This window comes from Lepidothrix coronata, unplaced genomic scaffold (genome assembly GCF_001604755.1).
Source record: "Lepidothrix coronata isolate B3197 unplaced genomic scaffold, Lepidothrix_coronata-1.0 Scaffold2, whole genome shotgun sequence".
Taxonomy (NCBI): domain Eukaryota; kingdom Metazoa; phylum Chordata; class Aves; order Passeriformes; family Pipridae; genus Lepidothrix; species Lepidothrix coronata.
This window is the reverse complement of record NW_016690182.1, coordinates 11,315,088-11,331,707: the sequence shown is the minus strand read 5'-3', so window position 1 is coordinate 11,331,707 and position 16,620 is coordinate 11,315,088. Positions and strand designations below refer to the sequence as shown.

Sequence of the window (16,620 nt, the reverse complement as noted above, 5' to 3'; positions counted from 1 at the left end):
TCCTGACAACAAAGCCACTTCTGAGCAGACAGCATGTAAAGAAATGTTTAGGATATTGAATGTGTGAGTTAAGGAAGCAGAAGATGAAACATTTTTTGCTTTTTTTACTTTTATTAATAATAATCCAGTATCTGAGTACAGAAGAACGGAAGAACAGTGTTTAGAATAAAGAATCTTTTATGCATCTGAATAAATGACATATCCAGATGGAATGATTAGATTGCATTTGACAATTGAGATTAGTGACACACATTATCAAACAATTCTTATCTCATTAAAAACTATTCTAATGTCTTCCTCTAGTAAACAATGACTTTTTCCACATTATCTCTGCAAATCGGGGGTCTTTTGTTTTCTGTGGTCTGTGTGATTTCTCTGTTTCTTAGAAGAAGAAGAAATTCTGATTCAAGGGAAGCGGGTTTTTTTGTTAGAAGTTATTTATAGAAGTTTCAGGATTTCCTCTGGGAGAGGACCTTCAGATCTGTCTGTGAGACCATAACAGGCTTTTTGTCCTTTCATTTCTACTCGTGCAAGGCAGAAGCAGATCCCTGGGAATCCCTAGAGCCCCCTAAATGTGGAGCTGACTAAAGAAGGCTGAGAGGTGCCAGTGACCTGAATTTCACAGAATTTGTGCTTTATAGTCTCTGACAGCACGACAAGACTTGTGCCTCCTGAGCCTCCCACATGTCTGCGAGTCAGGAAAGTGGCCTTTTAGAAAGATGAAGTTTTAGTTTGGGAACAGGAATAAGACAATTTGTTCTCAAGTATCACAAACTGCTCAAAAATTACGTGTAAGGTTGCTGAAATTGCAGGTAGGAGTCTCCCACGTGGAAGTCATTGTCAGTATTGTATCTGCATGTAATTACAATTACACAAGGATGTTAATTATATCTGTATGTAGACATTTATAGAAATGTCAATGTGGGGGTGTTTCCATGAATACCATCAGAAATCCTTTTTAAAGGTTGGTAGTAACTAGATTGTACTCCCATGGCAGCCTCTTTGGGGGAAAAAAACCAGTCAAATAAAAGGTCATAAATATGTGATAAAGGTCTGTAGTAAACCTCAGTGTCCATACTGGTAATAATCTGTATGTTAGTAATGCACTGATCAGGAACAGAGATTTTTCTCTTAATAAATTAAGTATTGATAAAAGCTTAAAAGGTCATAAATAGGTTTTCTACCTTTCAAGTACTCATATCAACTATTTTCTCCCTCTCTATGTTTGTGTAGATGCTCTTCTTTCCTCTTTTCTAAATTATAGTGAACTAATAAACAGTTAAAATTTACATAATCTATGAGTAGTTCAATGCTTAACTCACATTTTTCTTTTTCCCGTGTTATAGAACCATTTTACACTTCCCTACTACAAACCATGCTTTAGTTGATTACATTATATTATTCAATATCTTTGAAAATTAGTGCTTGGTAATGCAGAAAATTGGTGGTGTTGAAAGACTGACCTCTAGAAAGATGTGCTTTATGAACAGGAGCACATTTCACTCCAGCATGGCTTTTTTTCAGCCTAATATATGCAGGTTCACATCACCCTCGTGAAAGTTTACAGCTGCTGGAATATATCTGATCAAAAGGAATCTGGGAACCACGATCCAAGGTGATCACCTGTGATGTGGGTGTTCTTTGTGCATTTATTTGGAAGGAAACAGGTCAGTTCTGCAGCAGCAGTGAAAATTTGTGACACAGGTGATGAAACAAGAACGGGCAGCACAGTGTGAGGGGGGTTGTTTGAGCTTTATCAGAGAAGGGAGTGTGGGATGAGTCCCATCTGGGAGAGAAGGTGAATAAACCCTGATATAGAACCATTTGCTTTTACTTTGGGAGCAGTTTCGAAAAAGAAAACGAAGGAATGGAATGGGCAACCCTGTCTGAATCAGTAATCCCACTTGTGGTTGCTAAAATTAGAAACTCTAGAAGTCAGAGGGATAAGAGAAGCTTTGAGCCTTCTGGTATGAATAAGTTCTATTTTTATAACAGCAGGATGGGGAGTGCTGCTGTCAAAGTGCTTTTGCTTGGTTGGCCACACAATCTTTTCCTGGGCTGCCCACAGTAATTCCAGGGATGATCAGACTGGTTCACTGGTATTTAGCAGAGCATTGGCAGCACCAAAATAACAGCTCTTCAAGCAGATATTTTGCTTTAGGTGTGTGCTGTTACCTCTTACAGTCTGCTCTGAGAAAATGGGAATATTTCTAGATGGTATTTCATTTTTATAAGTTCTCTAGGCTGGATTTCAGTGTCCTCTAAGGAGAATTGAGGTATTTATGGCACCTGGGAAAGCCTGTTCACTCAATGGGGAGTTTCTACTCTGCCTGATTTCAACAAGGTGTGTCAGAGAACTCCCTGCTTTTAACTGTAAGGACACTATTTCATTAGTTTTCATCAGGTAAGGTCTCTTATTTACATGGTGCCATCTTTGATACTCACATTGGCTGCAATATTTTAGCTGAGGCAACCAGCAGGACAAGTAAAAGGCTGGTATTTAATGTGGCAACAGGAGGAAATGAAGTTAGTTGTAAAATTTGTAGCATCCTGATTATTGTAGAAGGTAAAAGCATGTTCCCTGTTCTCCTTTGGATCTGAGGAAAGCTTTGAATATCAGGAATGCTTAAAGAAGGAAAGTAGTTATGTGGATCTACGTGGAAATGTCTTTCTGCCCTTAGTCTTACTGGGTGCAAGCAGGGCATGAACTCAACTCCTGAGGTATCTTAATATCACTGTGGGATCATCAATCCCCTCCAAACTTATTGGTTATTTTTGGGATTACTTGACCCCTCGGGGTTTTTTGCCTGCTCCAGGAGGCAGTTCTGCTCTTCCTGCAGCAGAAACAGCCCAGTAAAAGCTGGTAACTGGTTCTGTAGGTGGGTCCCCCAGTGGGGCTTGAGAAGAAGGAGGTGGCAAAAAGTGTCCTTGTCCCCTGCACTTTTAAGGGTTTCTTAGAAAATATGAAAAAATATCCCTGTGCAGGGCCCTGTGGTCAAACAGCCCCAGCAAACTTCCTGCCTCTTACATTTTGGTTTTGTAGCTGTGCCCTGAAGCCATGAGTGATTAAATACCTCCTGTAGGCCTAAGTAGTGACATTAAAATACGAACATTGTACCTACAAAAATTATCTGTTTGCTGTTTGGTTATTCAGAGAAGTGTATTGTCAAAGATTTTGCAAGTAAAATGCATTTGTAAAATGCATTTGTAAAAAAATACACATTAATTTTAAAAAATGCTCTTTTTTTTTGTAATTTCAGGTTTTGTAAATTTAATCTTTTAGCTGTGGGAAAACTTCTCCCACGTAAAGTTTGGTTTAAAGTGACATAAACAGCCTGAAGATTTTATTTTTAATCCTAAATCAGTTACTACTTAGCACTAAAAGGCATGTTCACTTCCAAACCTCAGAGAAGTAATCAGTGTAGTAAATCAAGTTCTGTAAAGCTGTGTAAGAATGTCATAAAAGAAACTTTGGATGACAGTTTGTCCTTCTGATATTCTGTATTCTATACTGTAGCACTTGCCCTTTACACTTCAACTCCCTTTCAAATGTTAACATTTTTGCAAACACTGACATTCTAACAAATTTCTTCTTTTGAAGAGCTTTACTCACACTTGTACAGTGGTTAAACTAATTTACAAGTGCAGATGCAAGTTGGTTTGAATATGATCTTCATTTTAAAATAACATTTAACTAGAAATTGAACTAAATGTTCCACTTCCTTTGCCTTAGAGTTACAGAATGACTGTGGTTTACCTCTGTGACTTGTTTCCCTGCAGACACTGATGTGCTCAGAGCACCAAGGAAGTCTGGTTTATAGTCATGCTTAATACTATTTATTTTTCTTCTACAGAGAGCAGGGGACACAGTCACTGGAGATACTGAAAGGTAACACTTCTCTTATTCTCTACTGGGATATATACACGATATATTTATGAATTGTACTTGCTGGTTTACTTTTAGAAACTTTGCTGTAGCATTTGAGCAATAAATTTTCGGGGGCTAGAGATATCAGCATTAATATCATTCAGTAACTGTCAGAACTTTCATTTGCTAACATCTGGTATAAACATAGATTACAAAGGTCCAAATATAAGTTTATAAAATATTACTAGGAGGGGGAAATTATACCTCTACAAAGTAGTATACGTTTTGCCCCATCTTTTATTTTTACTTTTGAAATGCACTATTTCAGACTTGCTCTGAGGATGAAAACCACAATGTGTGTCTAACATGATTTTTGAAACCAACGGGCAGAATGTTTCAGTGGACACCTACATGCTAATTCAGTCAGTAAAAAATTACAGGTTACATTCGTGACTCATATTTGATAAATACTAAGAATGGGGTCTTTAGTTTGGCCTTTATATCCCAAGTGAATCAATTAATTATAACAAAGAAAACAGCGATTTTTTCTTTTGTTCCTTTACAGTTTGTCTGATGATGTCTGTTCATATTCATGTTGTATCCAATAAGTCACACTAAAAGAATAAGTTTGAAATAAAAGATACTTTGGCATCATCAGACATCCTAATTAAGCTTAATTGGAATCTGTTCATACAGATACTGGTTCTTTTTTACACTTTTTCACCTGGTATATGGACTAAACCTATTTAAGAAGCTGAACCATGCACTGGATATAAAATAATTAATCACATTTCGAGTGCTTTGGCCAGTCTAAAGGATTTACAGTTGCTGCTGATTTCCTTCAGTGCCACAAAGCTGAAATCTGAGCCTCAACAGGATCAGTTGTTGATCACCAAACACACTCTACTTCGTGCCTGATTTTTCAGGACTGGCAGCATTTTTGCCTCTTTATATGAGTAGTAAACACCATAGTTCAGTTGACAGGCAGTTCTACTGGTGTTTCTCAGGTGTAGGTGCTGTTCATGGTTAAAATGGCATTTAATTAATCAAACAGCACTGGTATCGGAGAGGAAAGTGAGGGACACCTTATAAAAGCCAGTCTTGTCTCTCCATTATCACCAGGGCATATTGTGTTACCTCACCATCACTACCTCAGCTAAATGGAGGGGTATTTTTGCAGTAAGTTAAATATAGGCCTGCTTAGTATTTTATTCCATTTCCAACCGAGAGCATTCCCCATCCTGTGCAGGGCAGGGTTACCTGGGGAAAAGTGTCACTCTCTATCTCTTTTTAAGTAACAATTGGATTTCACCTTTTGCTCTTATCTCTTATACTTGAGTTTTCAAAACCTACTGCTGTCTGTAAATCTGAATTTTTTACTGTTTTTACTTAGTCTCTCAGCTCTTTCCCGGGTGCTGTTGTCCTGTTCTTCCCTTACTCTTGCTTCTTCTTGTGTTTAGTCACTCCCTTTTCTCCCCTTTCTTCTGGCTGTGCCCTCCTTGGGTATCCGAAACAAACCACAGACCCTTCACAAAACCACAGTCCCACGTCTCATCCCTTTTTTATTTCCTTCTCCAAGCCACAGTTTTGTGCAGCCACAAGGAAGAGAGGCAAAGGAATTTTGTTCTTCACAGAGCAAAGGGTGTCTAATTATTCTGAGGGTTGCACATGCTCAGTTTGGCAGGGACATCACAATCCAGATGGAACATCCCTGGTGGACAGGACACACATCTCCACAGGACATCTGCCAACAGACAGTTTCCAGGGACATATGACTTGATGAAATTTTGGCAAACTTTCATAGCAAAAGGCTATTCTTTTATATTCTTTTATAGAATGACTCTCCCTTTCCTAATCCTTCTCCCAGACAGATTTCAGGCCCAAAACACAACCATATTATATCATTTCAATATGCTGAAAAATAATTTAAGAGGCAGAATTATATTTTCTTCCCCCTAATAACCTTCTTTTAAGTGATTTGAACAGCTTAAACCAAAATAAAACCAATTTTTCAGATATTTATCCCATAGAGTTAGGCTTTGGGGAATGGGAGACAAACTGTGCGGAGAGATTGATATATTTGGATGAAATAACATTATCTCCAATAACTGAAAAGGGGGAAATCTAGGTTGGGTATTAGGAGGGAGTTCTTCCCTGTGAGGGTGGGGAGGCCCTAGCACAGGTTGTCCAGAGAAGCTGTGGCAGCCCCATCCCTGGAAGTGTCCAAGGCCAGGTTGGACGGGGCTTGGAGCAACCTGGGATAGTGGAAGGTGTCCCTGCCCATGACAGGGGGTGGGACTGGATGGGCTTTAAGGTCCCTTCCAACCCAAACCAGTCTGGGATTCTGGGATTTTAACTGTTCAAGGACCTATTTGAGTTTCTGTGATATTATTGTATCCTTTGCTTTAAAAAAAGCCAGAAACAAAACCAAAAGCCAAACAACAGAAGACATTTCTTGTACGTAGCAGAACATCCCGCAGGCTGCAGGGAACACGTGCTGAAAGCCCCAGGAGCTGTGTGAGGAACACGAGACTGCAGAGTGTCACTGGGAATAGGGAGCTTCTTAAACCCCTCAGATGAGCAGAATGTAGGACAAACCCAGCAGCTCTGGGACAGCCTCAAGCAGAATAAAAGTGAGGTATCTCTGCCTGTCACCTCTGCTTTCACCCAACTCTTCTGGCACATCCACATCACAGAGCTGGGCCAGCATTTCACACTGGGCTGGACCTCCACCACCCCCCCCGGGTGTAGGACACTGTCCAGTCACACTCAAACCCTACTTGAGTCTTCCCTACCACCAAATTTGAATAGTTTGACAGCAAACATTCTGTTTACTTACCCGAATCAGGACTTGGCACATCACTTTATATCTCTGAATTGAAATGCATTTCTACAAGGGAGGTAGTTTAGCTCCTCTCATACGTTTGCAAGTCCCTTAGGGAAATTCAGTCTTCCCCATCTTTGGGGCCTCATTTTAGCCCATAGTTCTTAGCAAAAACACAAAATAAAACTGGTTACTACCTCAGCTGAGCAGCTTCACTATTATTCCTCCTCCATTATTATGTTTCCCCTTTCAGCATAACCTTCTTTTAGTACTCAATGTGGTGCTTAAGCCATTCATCAACTCTGTTTCTAATTCTTACACTAATACCAGTTTTTAAATTATCTAATGGGTAATTTTCTGTAAATATAACATGCTTTACCTCAAGCCTCTTCCTGGTCTCCAACTATGATGTTCAGACACTTCTCTTACTATGAGATGCTATTGCTTTCTGCAGGAGACACTGCAGAACCCAAACCACAACGTGCAGGTGGTTTCCTGCACACTAAGATTTCTCAAGAAGCTCTTCTGGTAAATGATACAGGGGAGTTGTGACTCCACTTCTGAGCAGGTGTTGTGATTTAGGAAATGACAGTCTGCAACTGGAGGTGGAATCACTACATGTGGGAGTGTTCTGAGGTTTAGGAAGGCAAGTTGAACTAAATGTTCCTGGAGCAGCAGACACTTTGTTTTCCTGTTTACCAGGAGCCTTTGCCCTGTTGGGTGTTCACAGGGGAGAAAGGAATAATGGGTGCACACACTGGAGTCACTGCTGCAGCTTTTTTTTAAAACTCTGTGCTTAGCAGGGTTCTCTGTGTTCTTTCATCCTTATTTTACTTTAGGAGAGTTTTTTTAGTTGATGATAGGAAACCTTGACATCTTCCACGAGTGTATAATGTAGCCGTGCCATCCCCCGGAGCCCTGGGCTGTGCAGAGCTCCCTGCTCTGCTCACCAGCCACGCCTGCAAGGGAAACACAGGCACAATTTTAAGGCTTCTCCTTCTCCTTGCTTTTGAAAGCATGAGTGGAAAATGTGTTTAAGAATTTGTGCTCCAGATCAGACAGATTTGACCCTGATTCAGTGTCCTATTTCCATCCATGGCCAGCACTGTTTGCACCGTACAAGGAAAGGCCTCTGGTGATGTTGCCCTGCTTTGTTCTCCATTCTCCAGAGAACTCCAGGAGAAAGCTCAGATATACCAGAGAGAGTATTTTTGCATTTTGAAGTATAAAATTTGTTGTGTTTGCAGCATCCTGTAGCAAAATGTTACAAACTCTGTGCTGCAGGGTGTCATGGGTAGATTTGGGAATGCACAGTGTCTGTGTATATGCACCACATATTCAGATTATTATTTTCTCCTGTGGTTATTTGACATCTTTCTTCTCTCTGTCCTAGATATGCAAGTTCTGCCATTGACCATCCAGGAAACACATCCATGAGGAAGGTAATGATTTATAAATGTACTTTAAATGAACAAAAAAAAATCCTCAATTGTTTAATTCATTGTCATATTTTAGGAAGATATTTAAGATATCCCAAACCTTGACATTTGTCTGTTATGAAACAGCTGAAAACAAAAATCTAGACATAATTTCCATGTTCAGAAAATTGGCTGCTGCAACCACAGCAGGTCAGTGTGTCTGCAGTACTAATTAAGTTTAGGAACCTTAGTGTAAGTTCTGAAGTATGTGCTAGTTTGGGGTGAAGAATCACACACAATGTCTAGGTTAGAAGATACCTCTGGCGGAAGGGTTGCCCTGAAGGTAAAGAAAGTTTTTAAAATAATTTTTAAAAATATTTACACAGTATAAATACAGTGACAGGGAGGGATGGGATTAAGTTTTTCAAGTATTTTTGCTGTACCAATTTTGAGGTACATTTTGAGGTACATTTTGAGGTACCATTGTTCTATGGAAAATAGCCAGACACTGTTTTATTTTTTTAGTATTTTGCAAATACTTCCTACAAAGGACAAAAACCAGAACTTTCATTTGTAGGATGTCCGTTCTTCACTTTGACTTGGCACTTTTTACAGTGATTTGGTTGGACAGGGCTTGAAGCAACCTGGCCTAGTGGAAGGTGTCCCTGTCCATGGCAGGGGGTGGAACTGGATGTGGTTTCAGCTCTCTTCCAACCCAAACCATTCTGTGGTTGTGATAACTCTCTGATCAATAGTTTTTCTTAAAAACTCCTAAGGTCCAAACTAGTGGAGGTACAAGGAGCCAGCTTTGCTTTTCATTTGGTGTTTAGGTGACAGCACTTCTCCTACCTCTGATTACACTGAGATCTCATGAATTCACCTTCATGGGGCACAGATTTAGCTCTGCCACTTTGGTTTTTTCCCTCCCCCCCCTGTGCTGCTCTGGGCTGGGGTGGCAGGGTGTGCATTCTGTGACATTTGCTCTGTGGTGTGGTTTTGAGATAAGGATTGAAACGCTGTCAGCCCCGGTGAGCTCTCCCCTCATCTGCCTGTCTCCCATGGCAACTCTGAGTCACTCAGAGCTGTGAGTTCTGACTGGTTTTTTACAGTGTTTGCCACCAAGTTAATTATATTATAGTGGTTCCTTTATCTCTCAGAATATGGAGCTTGAATTTTGTACATTAGCAGTGCTAATTAACTACAGATTCCCAAGGTATTGCAAACCTTTCACTTTCTCTGGTTTTCTTGCTTTGAATGTGTTGTATGTGAGCAGAAACAAAACAGAGTAAGACTAATTAACTTAGCTCTTTAGAAGAACTAATATTTTCAGCTCTCCCCGGTTTGTCGTGCTTGTATTTTCATTATTTTTCAAACTTTTTTATTAAATGATGGCACACCAGTTTCTGGTGAGTATCCTAATGTGTATCTCCTCCAGATGTGCCATTTGGCTGGCAGTTCTTTAACTTTAATCACCTACGAAAACTGTCATTTAATTCTAGGGTTTTATTCCACCACTATATTTCTTTAATCTAAATTGTGGCAAAATTTGGTGGTGTCCTTTTCAGAAAGGTATCTGCTTTGCCCTCGTGCATTTTTATGGAGGCAGGACCGTTGAACAGATTGTTTCAGTCCCAGTCACCACAGACCTGCAGCTGCCACAAATGACTGACCAATGCTGCTGCTGTGATTGGAAGTACATCAGTAAAACCCCCGATGTTGTCGTGCACATTTAATGCTTTCTCACAGACTTTTGCCTTTTGGTTTTGTGGCTGTATTTTACCCCATTTCCTCCAGCACAGGAGCAATATTAACCTTTGTCTCCTCTAGTGCTCAGGAACTGCTGATTTCTGCAAGTTGCTAGAAAGTGTTCAAAGCTGTGAACGGGCTAAATTACAGATAGGTCTGTAAATGTCCAGAACCACTCCTCCCTCCTCTACTCTTATTTAAAATCAAACTTGGTCTCTCCAGTAGCTGGAGCCTTGTTTTCAGCTGTTTATTTTCTGGAGTGCCTAAACATTTACATCTTACCAGTTTTGAGTACTAACCCTGTTTTTAGAAGGTCTAAATAATGAGATGCCTTTAGGGTTTTCTTCAGAATCTGTAACAATTTTCTAATTCAGCCAAAAAAGAAAGAATTATTTTTGTTTCTCCTCAGAGCTATTCTGTCAACCTACCAACCCAACAAACTCCATTGTTTCTGTGGCTGGAAACAGTTAAAGACCCTGACTTCAACATGTCATTGAGCACGTGACTTTCCACATTAACTGTATAATATTTAGGGTGGATATTTCTTTTTGAATGAATATTTGTATGACTATTTCACTGATACTTACAATAAACTTCAAGTATCAGTCATTTATGCATCATTCATGTGAGTTTGTATCCTTAGTTTTCAAACTACTTCATAGCTGTTCATGTAAATAATCCTTGATGATTTGATTGCAATAGTAACAAATAATTTTACTATTACTTGCACTGGTGTTCCATAATTATTTCTTTTTTCCTTGCAGTCATTCCATTACGCTTCCCTCAGGGTAAAGAGCAGGAAATGGTCAAAAGGTAACTGATTCCAGTTAACATTTTGAAATTAGAAATTGGGGCTCCCTCTCTGACAACAACTGAGCTCAGTCAAGTGCCAAAGTTCAACTTAACTCAACTATTTCTAAATGTGATGGCAAACACCAAAGTAAAATACCGAATTAAAATACCAAAATAAATGTCTTATAGGGTATAATATTGCTTGGCTGAGTGGTACAATTTCCTCTGACTGAGGAAGAAGACAGGTAGTATTTGTATATTTTGCTATTTCCTCCTTCTTTATTTATGGCCTATTTGAGACATCAAACAATAAACAGAAAAATAATTATAACCTAATAAATTCATATGAAAATACGTGTGGCTCTAATTCAGTTTGTTGGTTTAATCTCCTTAAAATGTTCCTTTTATTGTAGTACATGCTTTTGGAACATCTAAACCTGCCCAGGACACAGCTCAGATAGTTACTCTAAATGAGAAAATCATTGAGAACTTGGTTGTGGAACATTGCAGAACGAAAGAGACAATGATTTAATGTTCTCTAAATTTCTTCCCTGTTTCACAGCTGCAGGTCAAATGTAATTCTTGTATCTTTATAAACTTGATTTTTCACAGAAAAAAAAATAATAGCTTAAGGAAATTTCCTACAAAGTTTTTCTTCAGGAAAAAATGGTATTATAATTTAAACTCCCTGGTTTATAATATTTACAAGGCACAACTAAAGTTCTAAGACTCTCCATTAGGATTTACTGAAATAACACCAAGGGAAAAACCTTTTTCTGGTGCTCTGCCTTTAACAGAATGTTGTGAAGTTAAAATATTGCTGTTCACTTAAACTCAGCATAAAAGACACGTAAGCATTGCATTGTTATGGAAATGAACAATCTTTCTTTTTTATTGACCATAAAAATTGGGTTTAAAAATTCCCAGAATTTGACAGGCCTTCTGCTGCTAAGAGGAAAAAGTAATATTTACATTTGTTTATGGATTGTGTCATACTCTGAGTTTCTGACTGAGGCTAAATAAGTACATAAATTAATACAAATAAATAAATAAATACATACAAATTTTTAGTTTGGAATGATGCTGCCCCTCTTAATCAGACAAAAGTGCAGCCCTAAGAGGAATGAACCTCAAGGGATTAAATAAACCATTGCACAAACCAGGCCCTTTTTATTTCGTGTTCACTCTGGAACCAAAATTGCAGAGCATTGTGGAATCTGGAAATTGTTCATTCCACCTCCTCTCCCAGAAACTTGGAGAGGGTTTGGCTTGGAGGGGTTTGAATTGAACCATCATTAAAAATGAGTGATGTGTTTATACTGAGCAGGGTTTTCCTGGTTGTGTTCTCAGGGAGTTCCCTGTCCAGCGTGAGCAGGAGACGCATCTCCTGCAAAGACCTGGGGCACGGCGACTGTGAGGGCTGGCTCTGGAAGAAAAAGGATGCCAAAGGTTATTTCACACAGAAATGGAAAAAGTACTGGTTTATTCTGAAGGATTCCTCCTTGTACTGGTACACAAACCAGAATGTAAGTATTGCAGAAAGTAAAACTGCAATAATTTGGCTTTATAATTCTTTTGGCTAAAGTCTGTTTTTACTGCGTGGTTGGTTATGTTCCTGAACTGCCACTTTAATTGCCAGGTCTGGGTTGCTCTAGCTGGAAATATTTCATCTGAAATTCTTTTTTAAGGTCTATAAGTCCATGCTCGAGCTTAATAAAACAGCAGATGTTCCTGATGCTCACAAAGAAATGAATATGTCAGTGGTTAATACTGTTCCACAGGTCGTGTTTATTTGGACTAACACAGTGTTCACACTCAGCCCTCCTCAGTTTCAGTTGTGTGAGGGAATGTATAAAATGTAATATGCATAAAGTGTATTTGTCTTAGTCAAGCATTGTGCGAAGCAGATGTGAAAATCTGAATCTGTAGATCTCTTTCTCTAAAAGTTATTTTTATGTAGATGCTCCTCTTGCTTTTTGCTGAATTAGTCTGGAGTTTGCAGTTTCACATGTGTAAAATGCTGCTCTTGGTGAAATTTTACTGAAAACCACTGGCACAATCTGCAGAAATGTAGGGGAAAACAACAGAGGGAGAAGCCGCAAATGGTTCAGTGCTGCTTTTCCATTTGTTTGCAGGGAGCCCCAGTGTGCAGGTGCAGCGATTGTTGGATATTCTACTCAATATCTCCCATTTTCTTCAGGAGAACAATTTTAGCAGCACGATTACCCTTAGTTTTCGTGGTTTTCTGTCAGCCAAAGCAGTGTGGGTGATGAAGGCCCTCGGGTTCTGTGCTGTACGTGTTGGTGACAGTGCCACACTCGGGGTGGTGGCACTGGGGGTCCCACTGAGGAGCAGGCTGTCGGTACATCCAAGCCAGACTTCATCGTGCACTTGTTAATACTCTTCAAAAATCTGACAGGTGTTAATACATCTCCTTGCTTTTCCTGCTGAATTACTTCAAAGGAAGCAAAAAAAGTGACAAGATGCACTTCCCAGTTATTACCTCTCCATTTAATCACAGTGAGGTCCCTGCAGGAGCCTCCTCAGTTACTGTCAGCAGGGCAGATGGGCTGATAATTGTGCCTTTAATGGGAGACATCCACCAAACACCTGTAAAATGCAGATATATCAGGAAGAAACTGAGAATTCTTCTCTGTTAAGGCCTTAAATGCAATTTTAGGTGCTGTGTCTGTGGCTGGAAGGTTTTCTATGATCTTCAGCAAAGGGGGATTAGAATGGCTGGGCCTCCTTTGAGAAACTGTCAGTTGAGTTACTTCACAAAGTTATTGACATTGTGTGATGAATTAAACACATTTCAGAGTAAAAACAGTATGGGGAAGATGTGTTCAGTACTTTGACTGATTGGGTGGTTGTTCTGTGTATAAAACCCAAATGGCTGGTGATTATTTCTCATTTCTTTAATTTTATGCTTTTCCTCACCAACACTTTTTCCTCCTCTTTTGGCAGGATGAGAAAGCAGAAGGATTCATTAGTTTACCCGAGTTCAGGATAGACAGAGCAATTGAATGCAGACGAAAACAGTGAGTAAAGTCTCAGTTTTGTTTGTAAACCAAAGGGTTGCTCTTGAAAGTTTACTGTGCATAGTAATAAACATTTGCAAAGTCCACCAAAGGAAGCTACTCAGAAAACTTTGACATCTGTAAATGATGCAGCACAGATCCCCTTAAACTTTAGTATTTCTCTTTATTATAAAAGATATCATGTAAACTTCATAGCTGGATTACAGTGAATTGAGTCTCTTTGCTCAGTTTGCCACATAGCCCAGTTACAACTTCAGCTAAGTAAGTAAAGTAAAACACAGATAACACTTTACTCAAGAGATAAAACTTTCTCAGGTTCACAACAGCCACGATGGTAAGAATCAAGTGTGCAATAAATGCCCGTAGGAAACAGCATTAAAAATGTCATAGCAATGGATGGTAAATATAATCTTAATTTTCCCCTTTATGGAGGAAGCTTTACATACCCAATATTGTGTTGTTCTCAACTGCTAAAATATTTAGGTTCCATATGCAAAATGAGCATTGCATTATTGCTTATGTGCAGATTGCTACTTTTACATTCTGCTCCCAGTAAAAAGCACATTATAAGCTTTTCCATAATTAAGGCATATTTAATAACAGACACTCACTGGAAATTACTTCCAAGCAGTGTTGGGGTTGGAATTAACATGTTTAACAGAATAATTCCAATGCTTTCAGACAAGCACTTTGCTGGTATCTCCTCAGTTACTTGCATTTGTTTTCTTTATGCTTTCCTAATTTAACTAAGCATCCTGGATTTTTGGTGTGCTTTTCCAATGACTGAATGAAGTTTTGGTCTGAGGAACAAAAGTCCTACAACTATGAACACGTGTGCAATGGAAATATTGAAGATATGAATTACAACAGAGTCTGCTCATCAGAAAATCAAACCTCTTCATTGCCTGTTCTTGCACGGAGATGTTATTACTGTGTCTGAGAAGTACAAGATAGTGTAATTTATACTTCTATTCCTCCTTTCAGCTGAGGGTATCACTATAGAAATTACACATGAACTGAGCACTATAAATACCTCAGAGCAATGAGTAGATATTAATAATGATATTGAACAAAAATACAGGAAAAATAATACCCTTTTGTTAGAATATAAAGCACTTAACAGATTTCAGTGAATTAAGCAAGATCAAACAGAAGGTCGTTGTGCATAGCTAGAAATAGCTTCCAGAGCTTTCCTCTAAGCATGAGAGCACAATCCCTCAGAACTCTGCTCAGAGAAGCACTTCTGGAGGGTGTGTGCTCAGGAAAAGGTCCGATTAACTGAAACTTTGCACGTGGCTGAAAGCTCAGAACCTCCAGGCTTTGAATCCTTTCAGAAAGAGGCAGGTCCAGAGGTAAAAGTATAATGAAGATGTTCATAGTATATTCCCTTTATTCCTGAGCTGAATTTCCCTTTGATTTCTTCCTTCATGGACTATCATTTATATATTTCCCTCATCATAAAACCCACACTTTACATTTGCCATTGTTTTATCTGCTCCTCTGAAACTGCAGAGGATGTAAGTGCAGTGTCAGGCTCGCTTAAATTTGGTATATCCAACATGTGGGAGTGGAGGGTCCTGCTTGTATCCAGCCAGCTCCAACCCACAGCCCCTGGGAGCACACATGGAAAGCATTCCCTGTCCTGTGCTGTCTTACCAAGGACAGGAGCCTGATTCCATTGCCTGATTCCACTGAAAAGCTAAAATCCCACTGTCACTTCTTCAGCTCTCTCAAAGCAAAGCTAAGAGCATTTTGGGACTCAGCTTGGATTTCCCCTCAGATTTCTGTTGTTTTCGGAGCCACTGATGTGAAATGTTCAAACCCCTTTGAACAAAAGGATTTGAAGTCTTACTGGGATAATTAATGGGTTTCTCTTTCCCACTCTTCTGCTGGATGGAGAGTTCTGTTTCATAGCTTCACTGCTCCTGATGTCCACAGCACACAGGGAATGGAATAGCCTTAAGAAAGCTTTCACAAGAATATACAGTAATTGCATTATTCTGTATGGTTTGATGATTTGCCTCAGTAATGCATTTAATGAAGGTACACTGATTATTATCTCAGACTGGTTCAGCTCTCCAGGCTATATCTGGACCTAGAATGACCTCATCCCTGTGAAAGGAGGCTTTTTGCATTGACACTGAAAACCTTGCCACTGCTTTTAGGCAACACCTGCATCTTCCTGATTAAAAATGGTCATCCTGTATGAGGAGTCATAGTTATTTCAGTCTGCACGCTGTGGCATGACATGAACATTGTGTTATTTTCAAAGACACTGGTAATTATAATGCCCCATGATGAAGCTGATCCCCAGATATAAAGACTAATTGAACTAGTAATATAATTAATCATTATTAACTAGTGCTTTGCCTGAACCTTCAGCAATTTCCACACAGTGAAAACTTTCATTGCCTGGTTAATGCAAATTTAGGTCTTGAGTTTGTCACGGATAAATTAGCACTTTGTATTGAGCCTGTGCAGTTGCTCTACACAAATGTCATTGATGTGGTACAAGTAGACATGAAGTTTTAAGTAACATAGAGATGAAGTTCTAGCTTAAGTGTTACTACAGTTTTAGTAATTTTTATTACTTCTGCAAAGAACTTGACAGGCTTTCAGACAGCAAACCCCACTTGAGCAACTACTGGGTCCCCACAGGGAAGAAGCTTCCTGGGCTATATTAGAAGTGATTATTCCCTTATCCTTGGCATTCATTACACCACATCTACATCATTGCATCCAGTTTGGGGCCCTCCAAAACAAGCAAAATGTAAAATATATAGATATCATTCTTTTGCATTATTCATATTTATGCATCTCGAATTGTTTCCCTGGAGACTTTTCTTCTGTTCCAAATGCTGGTGTATCTAAATGTTTCCCTAATAATTTTGGTGACACTGCTGGGAGATGAAGATGGATTTATTGTCATGT

At 39.2% G+C, this 16,620-nt stretch overlaps 1 protein-coding gene across 3 annotated transcripts in view; it reads left to right on the top strand.

Moving 5' to 3' along the window:
• LOC108497536 (connector enhancer of kinase suppressor of ras 2-like) overlaps positions 1 to 16,620 on the top strand; it is a 169,936-nt gene that overhangs the window by 134,073 nt on the left and 19,243 nt on the right. For all 3 annotated transcript variants that reach the window (XM_017815215.1, XM_017815219.1, XM_017815222.1), the window contains 5 exons: positions 3,855 to 3,889; positions 8,086 to 8,134; positions 10,621 to 10,669; positions 11,999 to 12,174; positions 13,616 to 13,689. In XM_017815215.1, the coding sequence (XP_017670704.1) occupies positions 3,855 to 3,889; positions 8,086 to 8,134; positions 10,621 to 10,669; positions 11,999 to 12,174; positions 13,616 to 13,689 (383 nt within the window). The remainder of the gene's footprint in view (positions 1 to 3,854; positions 3,890 to 8,085; positions 8,135 to 10,620; positions 10,670 to 11,998; positions 12,175 to 13,615; positions 13,690 to 16,620) is intronic.